Source organism: Nannospalax galili, unplaced genomic scaffold (assembly GCF_000622305.1).
Source record: "Nannospalax galili isolate Female #2095 unplaced genomic scaffold, S.galili_v1.0 scaffold278, whole genome shotgun sequence".
NCBI classification, from domain to species: Eukaryota; Metazoa; Chordata; class Mammalia; order Rodentia; family Spalacidae; genus Nannospalax; species Nannospalax galili.
In genome coordinates, this window is record NW_008347536.1 from 12,423,260 (window position 1) to 12,448,020 (window position 24,761).

Here is a 24,761-nt window from a genome sequence, read left to right on the forward strand (position 1 = left end):
TTTTCTTTTCTTTTCTTTTCTTTTCTTTTCTTTTCTTTTCTTTTCTTTTCTTTTCTTTTCTTTTTCCTTCAGGGTCTCTCTGTAGCCTCAGCTGGCCTCTTTATGTAGACCAGACCTTGAACTCACACAGATCGCCTGCCTCTGCTTCCCAAGTGCTGAGATTAAAGGCATGTGCCACCATGCCTGGCTGAGAGCTGACTTTCTTAACTGTACCTCATCTTCCTCTTTATTTCTAGCACTCAGCATATAGTTTGGTATGTAGTAGATGAATCAACATTATAATGAATGAATTAATTTAAAAACGAATGAATGGCTCTTAGGAGTTCAGAAATGAAATAGATTACTATGAATAAAAACAGTTAAAGATATAAAACTTTCGGTTAGGATTGGGGGAAAAGCTAATGGCCTGCTTAGTATGCTTTTGGGGACTTGGACACAGTTCTTTAATCCTTGCCAACTCCAGGGATTAGGAGGATCATGGGGTCTGTTGTGTATCTTGATCTGGAACAAAATGATTCATGGTCTCTGTTTCTTTCAAAGGGAGCATAGTGAGTGTGGGCGATCCTAAGAAGAAGTATACACGGTTTGAGAAGATTGGACAAGGGTTAGTAGGGGCATTCTCTTTCCTTGGAGAAATGGCTTAAAAGTGTACATGCTGGCATATATGAATTTACTTGTGTTTTGCCTCTTGTAAACTTTGTTCTTCTTTCTTCACTTTGTCTCATCCAACTGGAGGTGTTATATTAGGATGACTTCCAAATTTGGCAGAATTATATTTAATATGACAGATGTTCTATTAGCTGACCATACTAAAAATACCTCTTGCAGCAAGAATAAATGAGTCATCTGTTTCTTAGCATGAAACCAGCTTCACAAAGTATACCTCTGATTTTCCAGATTAAACCTGTTTGCCCTAGTACTGTTTGCCTATCAGTACTAATATGAAATGGAACATCCAGAGCTACGAACATGCTAGTCAAATGGGACAACCCATTTTTCGAGGTGGATGGCAGATTTCAGACTTTTACTCTCTAGTTCCTTCTCTGAAATCTGCATGCTGTTCTCCCAATGTACTAAACACAGCAAACCATTTTTGTTTTGTTTATTTGAGACAGTCTCACTGTATAGTCCCAGCTGGCCTGGAACGCTCTATGTAGGTCAGGTTTGCCTGGAACTCACAGAGATCTGCTTGCTTCTGCCTCCTGAATCCTGGGATTATGAACTCAGCTGAGGACTGTGCATCAGAAATAGTCTCTGCCCTCAAGGATCTCAAGTCAGCAGAAGATAGAAAGACAAACGAAGAAGTAGACCAGAAGTCAATTTTTTTCTGGAAGGAGGTTGGGTAGGACAAAGAATGAGAGAGCCTTGGGGGTGATCTTAGTGGCAAACATAGGTTATGTACATATGTAAGAATCAAACTGTACACTTAGTATTTATGCAGAAAGTTTTAGGTAAGCTGTACCTCGGTGTAAAAGAAAATAATGAGATTTCTACTGATGAATCAAAAGAGCTAAAAAGAAACTGAGAAATGAAGTCTGCTGGCTCATAGTAGAACAAAAACACTATTGCTAATCAATTGAAATTTTCTGTTATGATTTTCTTTTCTTTTCTTTTGGTCTTTTTGAGACAGGGTTTCCCTGTAGCCCCAGCTGGCCTGGAACTCACTATGTAGACCAGGCTGGCTGGGAACTCACGGAGATCCTTCTGCTTCTGCCTTTAATCCCAGCACTTGGGGTGCTGGGATTAAAGGTGTGCACCACCACACCCAGCCTGTTCTAATTTTCTTCTGCTCCCAAGAACTTCTGAAAGCAGGTTAAAGGATTACATAATGCGGGAGTGTCATATTTGTCATTCTATAGTTTGCATCTGTTATTTACATCAATTTTCAGTTTAGTTTTCAAAGTGACTTTCAGTTTAGCACATCTCTTTTTTTCCTGATCCAAGTGACTGTCTGCTAGATATACTTTTGTGTGTCCAAACTGGTATAAGATTGTTTACATTTTGAGAAGAAATTTTTCTTGCCTGAGAGTGATGTAGACATTTCCTTTAGGTAGCTGAGTTATTAAGGATATAGCAAAAAGGTACATGGGCAAGTATAGACAAGTCAGAGTTCTTCTCTGGACCTGAGTTTCTTTATCTATAATTTAGAGAACTGGAATTAAGGGCCTTTCTCCTCCAAAATAAGTCTTTTTAAAGGAATAGATATATGAGATGTACATTTACAAAATGTTCCTTATTGGCTTTATTTCACAGGTCTACTAGGGCTCAGGCAAGAATGAATTCTATGCTGATGTTTCTGCATTTCATAAATACAAAACTATAAACGCCATACCAGTATGATGAATTGGTATTCTTATAATTTTGGCTTGTTTCACCCTCACCCTTTTTTGACAAGGTCTCTCCCTAGCCCCAGCTGGCCTGGAACTCACTGTATGGATCAGGCTGGCCTTCATCTCACAGAGATTGCATGCCTCTGCCTCCTGAGTGCTGCCTTTCCCCCATTTAAGACCTGAAGACTGTTAAGCTTTTAGACATAGAATTCATATGTCTAATAATTGTCTACTCAAGGTAGAAATAGTCAAGTTTTAGCAAGTGTGCTTGAGTAGCTTTATAAAGCTTTATAAACTTGGAAGACACAGTCCCCAAATATCCAGTCTTTGAGACTTGAATATCCTTGCCCTTTGAGAAGGTGTCCATGACAGGAATAGGGAAGGCTAGGAACAGGAAGATGGATGTACACCTTCTGACTGAAGATATCTGAGTAAGGATGATCAGGCAGTGAAGAAGTAACTCCCAAAGACAATATCTGTTCCTGATTTGATAGCCAGCATCTTAGAATCACAGTTTCGAGGCATATTGCTAGGCTCCCAGTTAAGAAGTGGTAGTTAGGGAGCTGGTGTCCATAATTTCTAACTGGAAGGCATACCACCAAGTAACTTTTCTCCTTGAATTGACCTGACTTCTGTGGGAAGCATAACTTCAGGGCTTGCCTGAGAACATTCTTGTAAAAGACTAGAATTCAAAATGTCTACAAATTATATCATCTAAACTTGACATATGGTATGTGTAGCTACAAATATGTGTTGTAGATTACCTAGATGTATACTGGATTTGTGGTTTTAGGCATAAAATGAGGGCTCCAATTGTTTTATATAGACAGGATTGCTTTCTTAGAATGATTTCTGGCATTTCGTTCATTCTACCCCATCTGCTTGTGTGACTGTGCATATACATATCTACATGTTCATGTGTCTGTAGTGGGGTTATTCTTATGTTGGGGTTGAGGTAGCAGTAATATATTTTCTGGGATATATTTGGAAAAAGTATATTCAACATTATTTTTTATTTGAAAAGAAAAAAACTGCATTTCATAATACAAACTACAGAAAATGAAATTCATGTATCCTTTTGACAGGATGTGATTGAAAAATACAATTTTAGAGGGTCAGGATATCTCATAATATAAGAGTTGGAAGGGTATTTCAGGATTATTTCAGACTATTCAATGTGTTAGTTCTAAGTTTTTGTTAATTGTTTTTTTATTAGCTACATTTTTTTTAAGCTCCACTGTAGAGTAGACTCTTAAAAGCTGAATACTGCTCCCAATTGTCTACACTCCAGTGAATTAACTCCATAGCTTCTTTTAGGGGGATGGAATATGGATAAGGTTTTGCTCTGTAGTACTGACTGGCCCCAAACTCTTAATCCTTCTGCCTCGGCTTTCTGAGTTGCAAAGATTGTTACTGGCAGATGCTTCTTTACCTGGCTAGTTGTAGGTTTTGTTTTGTTTTCACATAGGGTCTCATACTTTAGCCCAAATTCATGGCAAACCTCCTGCCTCAGTCTTCTAGGTTCTGGAGTTATAGACATGAGCTACCATACCAGGCTCTGAGCATAGTTTTTATGTAAATTTTTAATTGAACACAATATACATAAGTATGCATGATTATACTGACTATTCAAAACCTAAATATATCCGTGTAGGCAGCACCCAGGTCAATAAAGAGAACATTACTGACACTCTAAAAGTCCTTATTGTTGTCAGCCATGGTGCTACAAGCCTTTAATTCCAGCACTTGGGAGGCAGGCAGGTGGATCTCTGTGAGCTCAAGACCAGTCTGGTTTAAATAAAGTTCTGGCCGGACCAGCCAGGGCTACATAGTGAGACCCTGTCTCAAAAAAAAAAAAAAAAAAAAAAAAAAAAAAATTCGTATTTTAATAAATATATAATCTGTCTCCTCCATCTCATTCTGAAATTCTCCTTAGGCCCCTCCCCTTTCCCTTCTCCTTACTCCCAACTGAAATAAGAAAGTAAAGCAACTTGACAAAGGTAGTAGAGAAGAGGAAGGCAAGCAGGACTAAGAAACTAGCACTATTATAGTTTAGGCACTTGCTGAGTGCTTTACATGAATAAATTGATTTAAACTCTCTTCCATACTCTTATATTCATATCACATACACAGAAAAATAGAGAAGTGAAGCTCAGAGAAATTGTATAACTTGCTCAAAATCAGATAGCTAATAATTACAAAGTAGAAGTTCTAGATTGCAGTTCTAGATTGATTGGTGCCTTTATTCTTTACCACCACAAAGTACCTTTCCAATGTGAGAAGAGGAGGACTGCAGGGGGAGGATTTATTCTCGCTGCTTTTGCTAGCACACTGCCAGGTTGTGTAGAAAGCTGCGTTGACAATACTGTATCATTGAACACCTGTGTTTGTTTCCCTCTCTCCCACACCTTTTGTTCAGTGCTTCAGGCACCGTGTATACTGCAATGGATGTGGCCACAGGACAGGAGGTAAGTACTTTTCACCACCTGTTGTTCTTTTACTCCTACAGTTTCGGTTTGTGTTTTTTTGAATTTGGGGTTAATTTTTAACCCTTCTTGGCGCAGTAGGACCTTTCTAGTTTCTTTCTATACCAGGCTAGAACCAAATAGCAGACTAAATGGGATGAGAGTTAATGCTTTCGGAAAAGCTTCTGAAGCTCCAGTATGGAGATCAGAGGAGGGAAGACTGGACCAAGTAAGTCTGGTTTTTATATTATTCCTGGTGAGGTGATGTTGTTGAAGTAGGTAGATTTGATAGAGTTAACATGTAATCTGATAGAATTTGGTGGTTGAATGTGAGGATGACTTATAAGTGAATGGTATTATTCAAGGAGAAAGAATAAAGATGGAGGTATAGGTATGAAGAAGTTGGATGCTGTCTAGAGATTTTTTAAAACTGCTTACTGGGCAACTGCCTATACAGATTTGGTACTTCAGAGAGAAATCTGTTATAGGAGATTAGAATCCAACTAGTGATCCTTCCAGCTCTATGCCCAAGATTCCACTGGACACTGAAGTCCTTGGGTTTTTTTTTGGTGGCTCTTCTTTGTCCTTATTTCATTAAGCCAGGAGAATTATGACCTGATTTGTTTAAGTCTGCTGACCTAAGATCATCAAAAGGAAGCCATGAAGGGAGTATCAAGTTCTTGTGGGTTCCTGGCAGTCTGTGCTTTAGCTGGTTACAGAACAGGAAAGCAGGTAGGTGGGCTGTGATTGGTACCTGCCTGCAAGAAATTCTTAGCTCAGAGAGTTCTGGAACTCAGCTATAGAGAGAAGCTTTCTTTTCCAGTGAAAATAGAGTTGGGTTCCTCTGAGGGAAGCTGCTAGGAACCTACTTGCATATTTGATGATTGAAATTTGGTATCTTTGAGGAGACAACCCATACCTCATTGGGTTCTTGTTGGTCTTTTACAAATGTTAAAACCAAATTCTAATGTTCCTTTATGAGCAAACTTTTAAAGCCATCATTATGGCTAAGGGTTTATTAATAACTGTTTTTAAAAATATTTTATTTATTATTATTATTTTTTTATGTGTACATGCCTGCATGTAAATATGCCCATGTTGTGCAATGCCCATGGAGGTCAGAGAGAGTATTGGATTCTCCTGGAACTGAAGTTATGGACGGTTGTTAACCACCACGTAGGTGCTGGGAATCAAACCTGGGTCTCCTACAAGAGCAGCCAGTGCCCTTAACTGCTGAGCCATCTCTCTAGCTCTAGCCCCTTATTAATAGCTCTTTGAGGTGAGATTCCAAAGGCAAAGATGCTTGCCTTAAGTTATTTCTATTACCTGGAGTGAGTCATTTGACCTCTGACTGCAGGGACTAGGTTAGAATCTTTTGATTTCGAATCCTGTGCATTTTGTGCTGTAGAGCCACTGCAGAGCTAAGGTTAGGCACTAGGTCCCTTCTTACCATGTTTCTAAGCTCTTTAGGCCTGAAACTCTTGATGGGAGACAGGTGATAAGTGGTTCCTGAAAGATGTTAAGGTGCCTGTGTGAGAAGCTGGCCACAGGAAAGAGAAACTTGACTTCATTGTGTGCTTGTCTTGTGGTTACAAAACTATGAATGCAAGCAAGTCCATTAGGATGGCTAATGCAGTGTGGTCAGGAAGGCCTCATTTCCTGCCCAAGGGACTATAAATCTAGTGGTGCTAGAGGGATGCTCTCAGTCTGAGTGAGTGAGTGAGTGAGTGAGTGAGTGAGTGAGTGAGTGAGTGAGTGTTTCCTAGCTTGTTAGTGCTGGGAAATCTTCCAGTTAGAGAGCAATCATTTTTCAAGCTTGTTTTTAAAGGGAATGTATATAATAGAACATACTAGAAGAACACTGGAGTCATGTTGATCAGAGAGCATTGATTATGGTCAAAGGCAGTTTCCTTACATGTCTTGGTTCAGCTTCCTTAACTAAAAATGCAGCTTTACTTTGCAGGGTTGTTGGATTTGTCTAAGATAATGCAGATGCCACACGCAGCACAGTCTGACACAGAGTAGTCATTCAGCAGCAGTAGTGATGAGGTGCGGCTACTGCTGCTGCTGCTGCTGCCATCAGAGAACTTGCTGTTCTCTGCCGATACTTACCATGTGCTGTTACTATGCTTATCATATTTATTGTCTGCCTTTATTACTTAAATCTTTTATTTTCATATGAGTAACATGTTGGCTATTTTTCTTAGTACTCAAAACAATCCTTAGTGTTGGTGAATGGTGGTTGAGGTTACTATCTTCAGTGTATTGAAGAGACTGAGGTTCAGAAGACTTGTGATTGGTCCAATTCAGAAATTGACAGCCAAGCCTTTTTCCCCCTCCCTCCCTTCCTCCCTTCTTTCCTTCAAGTGGTATTGCCTACCCTAAATGGGTAGGATTTGATTAAGTAAGGACATTTATCCTGGTCCATAGTCCATCAGTAGTGACTGAGAAGAACTTCCTGTGTCCTGCTAGCCTCCACCTGCGTTCTCCCTTGCTGCTGCCTCCAGTGACCACTGGGAAGTTCATAAGCACTATCTCATTCTTCATGATGACCTAAGGAGCCCCAAAGGGACTTTTAAGGCTCCAGTCCTAGTTATAAGGGCTTACTTAACATCTGTAGATCAATGTTACTTTCAGACATTAGGAAAAGGTAATCCTTAGCCATTATAGAAAGCTGCAGTGAGACGAGAAGCCTGACCTATTAGGAAACCCATTCCAAAACAACCTTTTTTCTGACTTGAGGTAACAAATGGGAGTGAGAATGCTTAAAAGAATCATTAAAAATTATTACATTTGTGAATGTGTGTGTGTGTGTGTGTGTGTGTGTGTATGTGTGTGTGTGTGTTCACCATGGTGTGTGTGGCAGAGGTCAGGGGATAACTTGAGGGAGTTGGTTCTCTCCTTCCACCATGTAGGTCCCGGGGATCAAACCAAGGTTGTTAGGCTTGGCTGCAAGAGCCTTTACCCACTGAGGCCTCTCACTGGCCTAGAAGGATCATTTATTGTCTGTAATTGACCAAATCTTTGCACAAGACTATATTTACTTGAAATAATGTCTGTGTTTGACTTGAAGTAATATTAGATTAGAAAATTTTGCATCATTCATTCTCATTGGTGCTTCTGGAAAGATAATTTAGTTCTATTAGATGCTCATGTTCTTGTTCACTAAGCAGGAAAAAGGGAGACTATCTCTAGGGAATGAATACTTAGCAAACAGTGTAAAACATACTCCTATGGGATGTAGTAGCCTCTTGCTGGTTTTGTGTGTGTCTTCAAAACAAAGTACTTATCAACCAATTGCTTCTCTTTCCCTCTGAGCACCAACTGTATTTGTTGAGCCCTGTGCTTGGCATTGATTCTCGATCGAGCTCTGAAATAGTGCATGCACATACATAGCACACCTAACTAATCTTCACAGGAATAATATGATCTCACAGGGTTTTACAAAAGAGAAAAAAGCACATTAAGTTTGAGAATGAGATTGCCTCTGACCTGACACAAAGCTTTTCAATACGTGAAGTTCATACAGAATCTTCCAGATAGAGAGATGACCTGAACAAAGGCAGGGGGAAGGTGGAACATGGGAAGGAGTACGGTGGGAAGGAAGGTTGAGATTAGATTGTGAGAAATGTGAACATCAGGCCGAGGGATAGTTCTAGGCACACAGGAGCCATTTCTGCTTTTCAAACAGTAGAGTGTTACCCAGTGTGTACTATGGAGGAAAACTCGTCTAAGTGAGCAGGATAAATTAAAATGAAGTGGCTTTTACATTTTACTTTATTTTGTGTGCATGTGTGTGCATGCATGTGTGTGTGTTGTATGTGTGCCATAGCACACATGTAGGTCAGAAGGAGCTGGATCTCTCCATCTACCATGTACATCCTGTTACCAGTTTAGTTATCTCACTGACACTACATGAAACAGTTATTGAAAGTTCTACTTCTGACTTCACTACTGAATAACTGTGGATACAAGTCACATATCCTCTCTGGGTCACAGTTTCCTCATTTGTTGAAATGTTACATACAAGATACTTCTGAGGATTAAATGAAATAACAAATTGTAAACACCTTCAGTAGTACCTGATATACAGAAATAAAAGCAAAATGTGTTGCTATTAAAGGTGTATGCTATGATACATGGCTTCAGCTGCCTTTCTTATACAGTCCAGGCCAACCTGCCTAAGGGTGGCACCAACCACAGCAGGCTGGGACCTCCTACACCAATTGGCAATTAAGAAAATGCTTCATAGACACGGCCACAGGCCAATCTGATGGAGGAAATTCTTCAATTGAGAGTCCCTCTTCCCAGGTATATCTAGATTTGTGTCAAGTTAGCAAAAACTAACCAGCACATCTTATTATTTGTATCAAGTGGAAATTTGTTTTCTTTATATAAACAAAAAGCCTATTAAACTCTTTTCATGCATAAACATTAGGGCTCTTATTCTTTTTACTCTTCTTTCTTAACCTGGTAAACTGATTTCTCTTTCCATGCCATGTTCAAGGCTTTTTGTTTTGTTTTTTTTAATCATACGTGTATGTGTATATCTTTGTAGTCGGTTTATGAGTACAGGTGCCTTTGGAGAAGAGAGTGTCAGTTCCTCTGGAATTGGATTTACAGATAGTTGTGAGTCACCCTGTGGGTGCTGGGAACTGAACCTGGATCCTCTATTAAGGGTAGTATGTAAGGCATTGGTGGTATAGTGGTGAGCATAGCTGCCTTCCAAGATTAGTACGTGCATTAACCACTGAGCCATCTCTCCAGCCCTGAATCTGTCTTTTTTCTTCTTCTTCTCCTTCTCCTCCTCCTCCTCCTCCTCCTCCTCCTCCTCCTCCTTTGATCTTCTGTTGATGTATCTTTGAGTATCTCTTGCAGAAAGTATTTCTGGATGATAAACTTTCTGAATTTTTGCATGGCCATCCTCCTCCTCCTCCTCCTCCTTCTTCTTCTTCTTTCTTCTTATTCTTCTTTGAGATAGCCTCCAATTCACAATTCCATCCTGGTCTCTCAGGTGCTGGGATTATAGGTACTACCACCAGGCCTAGCTCTAGCGTCTGTCTGCGTGTCTATCTGGCTCTCTATCGTGATTTCTTTTTTGGAGACAGAGTCTCTCTGTAGCTCCAGCTGTCCTGGGACTTGCTCTGTAGATCAGGCTGACCTTGATTTCACAGAAATGTTCCTGCCTCTGCCTCCTAAGTGCTGAAATTAAAGGCATGTACTACCATGCCTGGCTCTATTGTGATTTTTTTAAAGTATTTTTCTGCATCAAAATATCAGACTTAACTTTGATGCATAACAGAATAACCCAAGGGCTTACCAAAGCAGTTTCTAATTCAGTAGGTTTGGAGTAGTACCTGAGAATATTCATTTCCAACAAGCTCCCAGATGATATTAAATGCTGCTGGCTGAGGGAATTCACTTTGAAAACTATTTGTCTAATACTGATAAATTATGGAGTACTTTAGGGCTAAGGCTGCATCTTAATCTTTGTTTCCTTAGTACTTAAGGTCTGGTACTGAGTTCAGTAAATGTTGCATGACCCTTGGTGCACATTGAATGTTCTGTGATTTTAGGTGGCCATTAAACAGATGAATCTCCAGCAGCAACCGAAGAAAGAGCTGATTATTAATGAGATTCTGGTCATGAGGGAAAACAAGAACCCAAATATTGTGAACTACTTGGACAGGTATGGAGTGGGTGGATCCTGTCAGAGTTTAGGGTCTTTTGGACTGATGACTTAGAGGAAAGGACAAGACAGCACTTTGGAACTGCCTCCATTTAATTATGTCTGTGTGCTGAGCTCTTTTTTAAAAAAAATATTTTATTTTTATTATTTTTATTTTATGTGTATTGCCTGCATGTAAATAAGTGCCCCCATGTTGTGCAGTGCTCGTGGAGTACAGAAGAGACTGTCGGATCCCCTGGAACTGGAGATATGGTCAGTTGTTAGCTGCCATGTGGGTGCTGGGATTTGAACCTGGGTCTTCTGCAAGAACAGTCAGTGTTCTAAACCACTGAGCCATCTCTCCAGCCCTGTGCTGAGCTCTTTTGATTGCTGAGAGATCCTTATGGATTGTGGTTAGCCCTACCACCCTACAGCATCTAAAAGTTGATTCTTTCTACTATGTTTTTTGGCATAGGGGAACTGGCTTCTTCAGCCCATCTGCCTGAGTCACATGTCGAGATCCTTAGTCATTCTATATCCCATGTGTTTCCTCATCCTGCTCACTTTTCTGAAAAATTCCTGGTTGTCAGTATAATCTTAAAATTTGATGCTCACTCAGTTCAGGGTGTTAATTGAAATCTGACCATCATGGCAAGAGTGGGATTTTTTGTCTAAACTCAATACAATTTAATTATTTCCTGTTTTTTAAGATGACTGTTTAATTGTTAACTCCTAGTAAGTTTCTAGTCAGCTGAAAATTGATGATCCCCTCCACACACACACTTGGATTAAACTGGAAATACAGAACTCTTTAAAAGTTACCAGCTTCTGCCGCCTTACTGCTGGGATTATAGGCATATACCACCATTTTTAACATTTCCTATTTATTTTCATGACCTTAAAAAATTCCAGTGAGCTGGGAATGTAGTTCAGTGGTAGCGTGCTTGGCTGGCATGTATGAGTTTGATCCCCAGCACCACCAGGAAAAAAAAAAAAAAATGTCAAGAGAACAGGATTCATATCTTTTACTTTGCTTGAGACTGTGTGTTAAAATCATCCGTTTGCCCATCTGCCAAGTAAGAGACTCGTCATCAGAATGAAGAAATGATGATAGGCCTCGTATCTTAAGCTAACACAAGTGTTTTTCTCCAGCATAGCTTCTTTGCTGAAGGCTAACAGAAGAGTCTGTAAGTTAGCCTCTTTTTCATTTGTCTATGGTGAGGATACACTGACTAGATTGGTTAAATGACCTTTTTCTTTCTCTAATCTGAGTCAGTCAAACTATCAGTTCTAATTCAGGTCAGCCCATAACTTCTCCAAGCTACTAAATCATAGACTTGGTTTAATATATTTTTTAATATTTTATTTATTATTTTTATTTTATGTTTATGAGTGTATTGCCTGCATGCACATAAGTGCACCAATGTCAGTCATGCAATACTGCAGAGGTCAGAAGAGGGCCATGCCCACGGAGGACAGAAGAAGCTGTCGGATCCCCTGGAACTGGAGTTAAGGACAGTTCGTAGCCACCATGTGGGTGCTGGGACTCGAACCGGGGTTCTCTGCAAGAGCTCTTAACTGCTGAGCCATCTCTCCAGTCCCCATAGACTTGATTTATTAGAGGAAGCTATAATCACAGAAATCAAAAGTGAAAGTCATTGTGAGTGTAATTATGTGTACTGGGGGATGGAGAGTTGGCTCAGCAGTTAAGAACGCTGGTTGTTCTTGCAGAAGACCTGGGTTCAAATCCCAGCACCCACATGGCAACTAACAATTGTCCATAGCTCCAGTTCCAGGGGATCCAACAGCTTCTTCTGTCTTCTGCGGGCATTGCATGACACAGGTGCAGTTACCTACACCCAGGCAATACACACATACACATAAAATAAAAAATAAAATATGAAAAAAATTTTAAAAAATAATTATGTGTATATACTTTACGGGTGTTTTGGGGGGTTTTTGCTTTTTTGGTTTTTTTTTTTGGTCTTTTTGAAACAGGATCTCCCTGTTGCCCCAGTTGGCCTGGAACCCACTATGTAGACCAGGCTGGCCTTGAACTCACAGAGATCCGCCTGCCTCTGCCTCTCGAGTGCTGGGATTAAAGGCATGTGCCACCACACCCGGCCACTATACAGTTTTTAAAAGTGTTACTACCACTCTTTATTTAATATGTGTATCACCTTTTTTTTAAAAAAAAATTTATGTTATGGTCTTTTTGAGACAAGGTCTCCCTGTAACCCCAGCTGTACTGGAACCTTGAACTCACAGAGATTCACCTGCCTCTGCCTCCCGAGTGCTGGGATTAAAGGCATGAGCCACCAGGCCTGGCATCATCCTATTTTATTCATGGGTTTATTCAGTAAATACTCGAGTCTACTGTGCTGTCTTGAACAGGACCCAGGAATTACCTTGTGGATCTCAGATCTAGTAGAACTCTCCGGGAGGTTCATGGGCCCTCCCTGTTGATGGTAACATGGACTCCAAATCCTGCCTTTTCACTTTGTGTACTACCTGGGTGCTTTTAGAAGTGTGAGAATCATGCCAGTCTTTCTAATTTTAGGAAGTAGCCTTTGGTGTGATGAAATGTGATTTTTTTTTTAATACTTCAGCCTAGTGTTCTCAGTCCTGCGTGGGTTTCACAGAGCATGTATGCTTCGCTTTTCCCAGGTGTATCCCTAGTGATTTAAAGTTACTGATTCTGTCCTCCAAATTCTGTTCTTCTCCAGAGTAAGGAGCCCTCGACTCTTGTAAAGCTGAGATAGTTTTATCTGTATCCTTGTCTCCTAGCTTTTGAAGCTACAGCAGTGGCTCATACTGTTCCTTCTTGCCTTTGACCTGTTCTGCAGTTACCTTGTGGGAGATGAACTATGGGTTGTCATGGAATACTTGGCTGGAGGCTCCCTGACAGATGTCGTGACAGAAACCTGTATGGATGAAGGCCAGATAGCAGCTGTATGTCGTGAGGTAAGGCTAAGGATCAAGCAGGTAGTGACTTCCATATTACCATGAAAATTCCACATCCAAAGAAACTTCATTCTGGGCTTTATGGAAATGGGAGGAGTTAATCCTGGTACTTTCTTCATTCATACTGTATGCCTGTATTTTATAATTTCTGTCGTGATTTTTTTCTTTAAAGATAATTTTATTCTGTCCATGGTAGAAAAATTAGAAAGTGCCATGAAGTAAACAGTCACACTTGGACACTGGGGATTTAAAATCATGTTCTCATGATTGTGCAGCAAGTGTTCTTACCCACTGAGCCATTACCCCAGCGAAGGAACCAGCTTTCACTGATGAAGATATATGGATATGTGTATTTGGGAAAATGAATTTCCCTTAAATTATTCCTATGTAAAATAAGAATTGATAATATTTATCCTATATATGCCTTTGGAATACTATAAGGATCAAAAAGCACTTGAGGGTCCATGTGATGGTAAAAGTGCTAGCCATATAAGCCCAGTGATTTTGAGTTCCATCCCCAGAACCCATGCAAAGTTCAAAGGAGAGAACCAACTCTACAGAGTTGTTCTTTGATGCCCCCCTCCCAGTTTTTTTTTTTTTTTTCAAAAGCACCTTGGGGCTTGGAAATACAGCTCAATGGAGGAGTGCTTGTTTAGTATACATAGGCACTGAGTGTGATCCCCAGAACTACACTGAAATAACAAACAACGGCAAAAATTCCATATCCATTAAAGCCACTCACCATATCCTTCCAACCCAAGCTTCTCAGCGCTAGCCACTGATCTGTTTTGTCTCTTGACATTTCATATAGATAGAATTATGTGCTCTGTTGTGTAATGTTTGAAGGTTCCTCCATGTTGTAGACTATATCAGCCCTTTTTATTTTATTCCTTTTTATTGCCAAGCAATATGTATTGCATTTTATCTATTTATGAATATTCCAGGTTGTCAATTGTAAGGCTGATGCTATGAGCATTCATATGTCAGAAATGTTCTCGTTTTTCTTGTATATATGCCTATAATTGGAATTACTGCTCATATGACACTGTATACGTGACTGTTCAGTTAGTGACTGTGCCATTTTATGTACTCACTAATGATGTAGGAAAGGTCTAGTTCTTTTTTTTTTTTTTTTTTTTTTTTTTTTTTTTTTTACTTTTTGAGACAGGGTCTCCCTATAGCCCCAACTAGCCTGAACTCGCTATGTAGACCAGGCTGGCTTTGAACACAGAGATCTGTCTGCCTCTGCCTCCTAAGTGCTGGAATTAGAGGCATGTGCCACCACACCCAGCTGAAAGGTCCAGTTTCCTAAGATCATCCCTTTGATTATAATTTTGACATCCAGAGACCTGTATCTCTAGCATCCTAGGTTATCTCTTATTTTCTAGAAAACAAAACAATTGCAGGGCAGTGTTATAATATAGGACTTTAATCCCAGCTCTTAGGGTGCTGTCCTCATGCTTCCTGTTTCTGGTGCTTGAGTCTGAACTCACCCTGAAGGCCCCTCCATGCTGTTGCCCCTCTCTGTATGTCTGTCCATGATGTTAATCACTTTTCTAACAAACTATTTTTCCCACATTAGAAATAAAATCCAAGGTCCAAGGACCCCATCAATATCACACAAAGCACACACTGATAAAGTGAAAGTAGTTCAGCAAGGTAGATTTTACTTTTACAAAAGGGTGTGTTGTGTTATGCCCAGATCTCGTGACTCCCCAATGACCACCAAGGAGTCCGGAGTGTATACAACAGCAAAGAGCCTTTGTTCGGGCTTAAGCTTGGGCCCTCAGATTTCACCAATGCAGTGGATCCGTACTGAGAACCCCGATCTAGGGTGGGATAAGCTTTTATAGGGAAGTTTCACAGAAGCCCGCATGCACCAAGCATCCTTTAAAATGATTGGATGGTCCTATGCCCTGCGTACAGGGAGGATTCTTATTGGTAGGGGCTGTCTTTAGGGCATTGGAATGCGCTGTTATCTGTGGGGCCAGAAGTTTCTGTTTTTACCTTAAAAGGCTGCTATATGCCCGGGCTTGCTTGATCTATAGCTTTCCAGGATGGGGGTGGTAACTGAAGATTACAACATGCCTGGGCATGCCCGGGCTTGCCTGAAACAGCTAGTCAAAATGGAGTTATTGTCACCTTAAGCCAAGCAAATTACAGAAGCGGAAAGAAATGGTTAGACCAGTCAGGGTCCCACATTTCCCCCTCTCCTAGCAACTAGGGATGACCCAATTATGGGTCTGGGTTGGGATCTCTAATGAGGGGTCTACAGGCTGATAATGGGACCTCAGGACCATGAGTTGTACTGCACTCACCTGTTCTCTAATGAAGGCAGTCAGCCAATTGATGACACATGGTCCAATAGTTAACATTATTAGGACTATGATGTCTAGGGGTTCTTGACAGCCAACTAGGGGGCAGTTGGCCATGCCAACCACCTGGTTTCTCCCTTTTGGTACGTTTCCCTGACAGAGAGTGTTGGGAAGGTCAGGGTGAGCGTTGCCAGAGGACAATATAGAAGCCATTAAGAACAATAAAGTCTTAGCTTGAGTGGGTTGTCCGCGTCCTTTTGGAACGTTTCCCTGACAGAGAGTGTTGGGAAGGTCAGGGTGAGCGTTGCCAGAGGACAATATAGAAGCCATTAAGAACAATAAAGTCTTAGCTTGAGTGGGTTGTCCGCGTCCTTTTGGACTTTCCATGTTTTGGGATCCAGTGCAGTGATCAGCGAAGGGTGAAGGTCATCTGGGTCTAGGTGTGGGTTTGCTAGCCAGACGTGAGTGTGATGAATCCAGGCAGTAACTCCTTCTACTTTTACTGCAGTTGGGGTAGTCAGGAGCACCATGTACAGTCCTTTCCAGCAAGGTTCTAGGGTCTCGTGGCGATGTCTGTGGACGTAGACCCAATTGCCAGGCTGGTAGTTGTGTGGGGTAGGAGGAGAAGCGGTCTCTTAAATAGCTTTCAGACGGGGCCAGACGTCCTTGTGGGCGTGTGCCACAGCCTCAAGAGAATCAAGCAATTAACAGTTGTCAAACTCAGCAATTAATTCAGCTTTTAAATTGGGGAGGATGGGAGGGGGTCTTCCAAACATGATTTCAAATGGAGCTAAACCTAACAGGTAGGGTGAGTTTTGCACCCTATATAGAGCAAAGGGAAGGAAAGCCACCCAGTCCCTGTCAGTCTCCATGGTTAATTTAGTAAGGGTCTCTTTTAGGGTTCTATTCATCCTCTCTACCTGTCCAGAACTCTGGGGCTGGTAGGCACAATGTAATTTCCATTTTGCCCCCAATACTTTCGCTAATTCTTGTGTTAACTGCGAGGTGAATGCTGGTCCATTGTCTGAGCTCAGAAGAGCCAGCACGCCATACCTTGGAAGAATGTCTGCCAGTAGCCACTTAGTGACCATTTGTACAGTTTCATGCTTGGTGGGGTATGCTTCAGTCCGTCCTGCAAAAGTATCTACCAGAACTAAAAGATATTTATAATCATATTTGCCCAGTTTTATCTCTGTAAAGTCCATTTCCCAGTGGGCTCCAGGCTTGGAGCCTCTCAACCGGGTCCCCTGTTCTTGGGAAGGTTCTCAGCATTCGTCAGCCTACAGCTAAGACGTGGAGGCGATTGAATCGACATGTGATCGAAGGTTCAGAACCTTGAGATGGGCCTTTCTTAGGAGGTCTTCTGTCTTTCGAATGCCCAGGTGGGTGGTCTGGTGGATGTGATCGAGAGGCTCTTTGGCTAGGTTACTTGGCAGGATAATCCTTTAGTCCCCTGTATGCCACCAGGCATCAATCTTTTGGGTCATGGCAAGTTTGTGTATCAGCCTCAGATCTTTCTGAGAATAATCAGGTTGGTATGGTAGCACGGGTGGCCCTGGGTCCAGCAGATGGATAACCAGGACTAAGGTTGCTTTCATGGCTGTCTCCTTGGCAACCTGGTCTGCCTTCTGGTTTCCCCGGGCTATAGGCGTATCTGTCTTCTGGTGCCCAGGGCAATGGATGATAGGCAGTTTCTTGGGTAGCCATAGAGCAGCCAGTAAGTCTAGGATTTCTTGTTTATTTTTAATAGCCTTTACCTCAGCTTTGAGCAGCCCCCTCTCCTGGTAGATGGCTCCATGCACATGGGCTCTGGCAAAGGCATACTGGCTATCCGTATACACGTTCAAGTTTATGTCCTTGACTAATTTAAGACCCTCGGTCAAGGCTATCAGCTCAGCCCTCTGGGCTGAAGTCCCCACAGGTAAAGCCACTGCCCACACAGTTTCGGTTTCTGTTACTACTGCTGCCCCTGCGTACCTCTGTCCGTTTTACATGAAACTGCTGCCATTGGTGAACCAAGTGGCTTCTGCATCAGGAAGCAACTGATCGGTCAGGTCTTTTCTGAGCCCATGCACTTGGCTCAGGATCCCCCCGCAATCACGCAAGGGCATGTCCAGGTCCAGATTGTGCAGCAGGTGGCCGGATTGAGGGCTGTGCTCTGGAGAAAACAGATCCTCGGGGGGTTAAGGAGCAAGCTTTGATAGTGAGTCATCTGGGCATTGCTCAACCAGCGGTCAGTGGCTGCTTGAGAACTCCCTCAATGGCATGAGGGGTTGTGATACATAATTCTTGCCCTAAGGTTAACTTATCTGCATCTTTGACTGGAAGAGCCATGGCTGCTATAATTCACAAACATGGCGGCCATCCAGCAGCAACTGGGTCCAGGTGTTTTTCTGATAGATATGCCACCAGCCTATTCCAGGGCCCCAGAGTCTGAGTTAGGACTCCTTTGGCCACCTCCTTCTTTTCATCTATGAAAAGATGAAAAGGCTTAGTAACATCCGGGAGTCCTAGGGCTGGGGCGGCCAGAAGGGCCTGTTTGATCTTACTCAAGGCCTTTTCCTGGATCTCCATCCAAACAAAGGGCCCACTTTCCTGTGTGACTTCATAGAGGGGCCTAGCCAATTCAGCAAATCTTGGGATCCATAAGCGGCAGAATCCTGCTGACCCCAGGAATTCTCTCACCACCCTCTGGGAGTGAGGCATAGGTATCTTTAGCACTGTCTCTTTCCTGGCATCTGTAAGCCATCTTTGTCCTTCCTTTAATATGTATCCCAGATAGGTGACCTCTCTCTGGCATATTTGGGCTTTCTTGGCAGATGCCCGATATCCCAATCTGCCTAGGGTCGCCAGGAGATCTCTGGTTCCCTGCTGACACTGCAAGGCGTTATCAGCAGCTATTAAGATGTCATCCACATATTGTAATAGGGTAAGCTGGGGGTGTTCCAGCCGGTACTCACCCAGGTCTTCATGGAGAGCCTCATCAAACAGGGTGGGTGAATTTTTGAATGAATCCCTGCAGCAGGTGGGTCCAAGTCAGCTGCCTGTTGAAGCCAATCTCCTGGTCTTGCCATTTGAAAGCAAAGAAGGGCTGGCTCTCTTTGTCCAAAGGCAGGCTAAAGAAGGCATCTTTCAAGTCTAACACTGTGCACCAGTTTCTGGAAGGTGTCAAGGAACTCAGGAGAATGTAAGGATTAGGTACCGTTGGATGAACATCCATAACCTGCTTGTTTACTTCTCTCAAATCCTGGACCGGCCGATAGTCGGTTGAATTTGGCTTTTTGACCGGCAGGAGAGGGGTATTCCAAGCCAATCGGCAAGGCACCAAGATGCCTTGATCCCTCAGGCATCGGATATGAGGAGTGATCCCCAGCCTGGCCTCCTGGGACATAGGGTACTGTTTAATTCTGGCCGGTAGGATTCCAGGCTTAAGCTCTATCCAGATGGGGGGCCGGTGGGCAGCCAGCCCCATGCCCCCTGTCTCGGGCCAGGCTGTGGGGAACTCCTTTAGCCAGGTGGAAACTTCCTCCTGTGGTGTAGAGGCTTGTTTTTGATGTAACCTAAACTCATCTTCCATTTGTAGGGTGAGTACCTGGATTGGGTGGCCTTATTGGTTAGTGATTTGGGCTCCACTAGGGGTGAAATGAATGTGGGCTCCAATTCTGGTGAGTAAGTCTCTGCCCAGGAGTGGGTAGGGGCGCTCTGGTATGACCAGGAAGGAGTGGGACACCCGGCCCCTGCCCAGGTCCATGAGTATTGGTTCATGCCAGTAGCCCCTTGTACCCAGGACTTTTTATGTGATAGTTTTCCTTGGGGCTCAGTTAATACTGAGTGTTGGACATCCATGTCTACATGGAAGCTCATGGGTATCCCCTCCATTTTGAGGGTTACCCTAGGTTCAGGGAGGGGATCCAAACCCTGACCCCTCTAGTCGCTCATTTCTCTGAGCTCGAGGATTTGCACTCCTTCTCAGGCCCTGCCTCGCCCAGCAGGTTTTTCTGGGCAATCTTTCATCCAGTGGCCTATCTTTTTGCAATAGGCACATTGGTTCCTCTGTAACCTTGGTTGCCCTTCCCGGGGTTTCCTACCTGAGTCTGCAGAGAGGTAGCACAGTTGGCGTTTTCCGCTCATCAGGTGACTTTGTAGTCGTAGCCAGAAGGATCTTAACAAAGTCTCAGGTCTGCTTGGCACTAGCAGCGGCTGCGGCTCGAGCCTGTTTGTCTTCCAGGCTTTCTCTGTGGTTATAGACCCTCTCTGCTACTGCCAAAAGTTCCAGCAGAGTCTTATCTTCCAATCTATCTAGTTCCTGTAATTTGTGCCTAGCTTTTGTAATTTGTAATTGTCTAGTTTTTGTAATTTGTAATTGTCGGGCACTGACTGCTTGACAAAGGCCAATACGACTGCATTCTGGTGCCTCTGGATTCATGGGTGTATAAGTGTGGAACGCCTCAAGGATCCTCTCTAAAAAGGCTGCTGGGGATTCTGTCTTTTCTTGCTGCACATCACTAATCTTAGCCAAATTAGTTGGGCTTGCTGCGGCCTGGAGACCCCTCCGTTAGAGTCTGGTGGTAGACCCAGAGCCTCTCCTTACCTTCTGCCACATTGAAGTCCCAGTTTGGTCAGATTAAAGGGAAGGTTTCATTGATCAGCGTCTGGTTGGTGGTGGGATTCCCATCCACCCCGGGGACCAGCTTCCGGGCCTCAGTTTGGATCCGGTCCCTCTCCTCGGTGGTAAATAGAACCTGTACTAGATGCTGGATGTCGTCCCAAGTGGGCTGATGGGTGAAAAGAACAGATTCTAACAGATCAATAAGGCCCCGTGGTTTCTCAGAGAATTTGGCTGTTTGCAATTTCCAATTATAGAGGTCACTGGTGGCACATGGCCAATATTGCATCTGTTGGTCTCCTGCTTCATTAAGGGGTCCCACTGCCCTTAAGGAAAGGACGGTGGAGTCGGCTGCTACTAACGGCTGTCCTCTCTGGATGCTCCTCCAAGTTTGGGGAGGGCTCTCAGCCCCAGGGGTCTGGGCTGTCTCAGCCTCTCCTGGGGGCTCTGAATGCCCCAGTTGAGCCAGCAGTGTGGGCAGAAATGGGGGAGGCTCAAACAGAATTTCTTCCTCCATACCGCCCTGGAGGACAGGATAAAGAGGGGCAGACAGCTTAGTTTCACTTTTCTGCCGCTCGTCCTCACACAGGGCGAGGATGGCTGTCTTTGAACCCTGCGGCAGCAAAAAAGATTTGAGCCATTCGGGGGTCTCCTCAACTAAGACCTGCCAGGTTGCAACATAAGGAACCTGGTCGAGGTGTCCTGGTCGCCCGAAAATAATGTTTTTAACCCTGTAAACAGTGGGGAGGTCAAACATTCCCTCCTTAGGCCATCCAACGTTGAAGGTTGGCCATTCATTCCTGCAAAGGACAAAGAGTTTGCCTTTCTTCACTTCTAGCCTTTGTCCTCTAGCCTTCTTTTTGAAGTCAGAAAAATGATCCTGGAAAATACTTAAAGGTGTTACTTGACTTTGTCCCATGTCTATAAGTAAGTCACAAATAACACGGAAAACACAAAGACACACACTGACAAAACAGTACTTCCCGGTTGCCTTAAACAAGAACTGAAAGTGGGATGTCAGCCTCTCGCCGCTCCATGGGTGCGACCCGTCTTTCCCTTCCAAAGTTACAAGTGGGATCCAATCCCTATCAGGTGGGTCCAGGACGTCTCCCAAGTCCCACGGCCTGAGGTCTTGCAGCATGTCCACCTAGACTGCCAACAGGCTAACAAGGTAACGGGGGCCCAAAACCAAGAGCGTGCAACACACATGAACAAGAGAACAGAGACACTTACTGGCCGGACCAGGCTCAATGCTCCGGGGGTCCCGTGGAGGTCTTGGAGATCCCGGACGAGCCCCCAAATGTTATGCCCAGATCTCACAACCCCCAATGACCACCAAGGAGTCCGGAGTGTGTGCAGCAGCAAAGAGTCTTTATTTGGGCTTAAGCTCGGGCCCTCAGATTTCACCAATGCAGCGGATCCGTACTGAGAGCCCCAATCTAGGGTGGGATAGGCTTTTATAGGGAAGTTTCACAGAAGCCTGCACGCACCAAGCATCCTTTAAAATGATTGGATGGTCCTATGCCCTGCGTACAGGGAGGATTCTTATTGGTAGGGGCTGTCTTTAGGGCATTGGAATGCGCTGTTATCTGTGGGGCCAGAAGTTTCTGTTTTTACCTTATAAGGCTGCTATATGCCAGGGCTTTCTTGATCTATAGCTAGCCAAAATGCTGAAGATTACGACATGCCTGGGCATGCCCGGGCTTGCCTGAAACAGCTAGTCAAAATGGAGTTATTGTCACCTTAAGCCAAGCAAATTACAGAAGCAGAAAGAAGTGGTTAGATGAGTCAGGGTCCCACAGATGCATAGTCAGATCTAGCAAGCACACAAGACCCAAAAGTTGGTGGGCTTTTATCCCTAACACTAGAGAACTGTGTTCTTTTCCCTTCAGCTGGGGTCCAACCTAGAAGTCTTTCCTGGTTGGCTAGTTTAAAAGAATTGGCGTGATGGGAGAGGAGTGCCACCACTCCAGGCCATCAAACTCAGGAATGGATCAGGCAGGGCCTTTCTTTAAACAAAAGGCTTACAGGGGATTAAAAGATTAGAATCCCAGGGCTGTCGAGAAGGCTCAGCAGTTAAGAGCACTGGCTGCTCTTGCAGGGGACTCAGGTTTGATTCCCAGCACCCACGTGCATCTAACAGTTGTCTGTAACTCCAATTTCAGAGGAATCCAACACCCTCTTCTGACCTCCATGCATTGCACAACACGGATGCACTTACATGCAGGCAATACACTCATATACATAATATAAAATTTAAGAAAAGAGATTAGAATTCCTCATCATAAACCAAGTTCTAAGTTTTACAGGGGTTGAAAGGAAAGACAAATATTTCATGTTTTCTTACACCCAGTAATCCATCTTGTGGCCACTGTAGGCAGCCATGGGACCTGAATGGATTACCACATAACTGGAAATAAACCAAGGGGCCCAGGGCTTCCGTGCACCTGAGCTCTGATTGAATCAGCAGCTGTGCTTTCATTCTCATACTCATTAGAGCTACAACTGAATGTTTACAGAACAGTGAACAATAATAAAGGAGCGAGAATATAGCAGTTCGGCAAAATATAATGAGCAAGATAGCATTATTGCCATGGTATGCCTTCTTGGGAGATCAAAGTGTCTCCTGAAAAAGTAGGGGAGCACTGGCATTCTGGAGATAACTCCCCAGCAGGCATTCTTACATAAACTTTCTCATGAGATACAAGGCTCTCCAGACATACATGCTCAAGGTTCAGTTTAATTCACCAAGGATATTTTTAAAGTCAGAGGAACACTACTTCACAGTCCCTTTGTCTCCCCTTTTCTTTCTTTCTTTTTTTTTTTTTCTTTTTTTGGTGTTTTTGAAACAAGGTTTCCTTGTAGCTCCAGCAGTCCTGGAACTCACTGTGTAGACTAGGCTGGCCTTGAACTCACAGAGATCCACGTGCCTCTGCCTCCCAGGTGCTGGGACTAAAGGCATGCACCACCATGTCTGGCTCATTTCCGCCTTTTTGTTTTTCTAGTTCCTCAAAAAGAATATAGGCTAATACTAAAGCCAGTATTTGATATACAGCCTACGTAGTGATTTGAAGCAACACAGGTCCATAAACAAGAAACAGGACAATAACCACTATATGGTCAAGAAAAAGTACAAACAAGTGTAACCACAAAGGCTATTGAACAGAGCTCATAGAAATTTTAGTAACCTCGCCAGGCATGGTAGCACATGCCTTTGGTCCCAGCACTTGGGAGGCAGAGGCATGCAGATCTCTGGGAGTTTGAGGCCAGCCTGGTCTATATAGCCAGTTCCAGGCCAGCTGGGGCTACAGGGAGACCCTGTCTCAAAAAGACAAAAAGAAAAAGAAAAATTTTAGCAACCTCATCCTTGAGACATCAGCATACTTGCTGTTTATTTGATGAGAATAATCAAAATAGTAAAGCAACACATGCAGGAAATGCTCACAGCCCAAGTGTTTTTTTAAAAGCAGATAGCCTATGGTAGCCCAGCTTTGTAGCACAGCAACTCAAAGATCTCCCAGCTCCTAAGTGATCTTCCCCACTGTCCCAGCAGTTATATTGGTGGTTTTACTGAAAAACAGGTCATTTTTGCAACTTCTTTCTGTATGCCTGTAACAAGTCCAGGAATGGGGAGCAGAAATGCTGATGTCACAGCCACAGTATTAGGGGTAAGCAGTTGAAGATTATCATCACAGGCTGATGGGAGAGCACATGGAACCTGGCAGTCTTACCTTTTGGAGTTATCAGTACTGGGGCAATTTCTCCAAGTCCATACACCCCAACACCACCTCACTTGAATCTGCCTCCTCATTGAAGCCTTGCAGAGGCTGAGTCTAGAGGGTCACAAATTTAAGGCCAGCCTGCACTATCTACCAGTGTTACTGAATTTGGGGGTTATAGCTTGTACCCCAAGCCAGGTTTGGCCATCCATCCTCAGTAAGTGAATTAAAAGAGTCGACTTAATAGTGGAAAGCAGGAAAAAGATTTATTCAATGTGGCCACATTGGAAAGAGGGACAAAGATGCAGGGACCCACTCCAAGTCTGTTTGGGGGTCTTGAAAGATTAAAGTTTAGAGAACCAAGAAAATGCATTTCTAAGCAATCCCTCTCAAGGTGTGGTCCTGCCCACCATTGATCCATCATTGTCTGGCCTTCAATCTCTATGATATGACAAGTTGTCAGAACTGTGAAATCCCTTTCTGGAGTTTCTACCCTGACTGAAGCCTTTCCTTCTCCCAGCATGAGATTCCTGGGGAGATTCTCCTTCCTTTGAGATCTGTTGTTACAATAGTCTTATAGTCAGATTGAAAAACACAAGTTTCTCTTTAGAATGTCTTCATTTCTAGCAGGCCAGTTACCGAGAGACCATGTCTAAATGCGTACATATATACATAGACCCACCCAGGTCATGTG

General features: G+C 43.3%; 1 protein-coding gene across 3 annotated transcripts in view; it reads left to right on the forward strand.

Moving 5' to 3' along the window:
• The window catches only part of Pak1 (p21 (RAC1) activated kinase 1), a 167,667-nt gene that overhangs the window by 132,491 nt on the left and 10,415 nt on the right, over positions 1 to 24,761 (forward strand). For all 3 annotated transcript variants that reach the window (XM_029568828.1, XM_029568829.1, XM_008844210.3), the window contains exons 8-11: positions 541 to 604; positions 4,750 to 4,798; positions 10,372 to 10,484; positions 13,310 to 13,427. In XM_029568828.1, the coding sequence (XP_029424688.1) occupies positions 541 to 604; positions 4,750 to 4,798; positions 10,372 to 10,484; positions 13,310 to 13,427 (344 nt within the window). The remainder of the gene's footprint in view (positions 1 to 540; positions 605 to 4,749; positions 4,799 to 10,371; positions 10,485 to 13,309; positions 13,428 to 24,761) is intronic.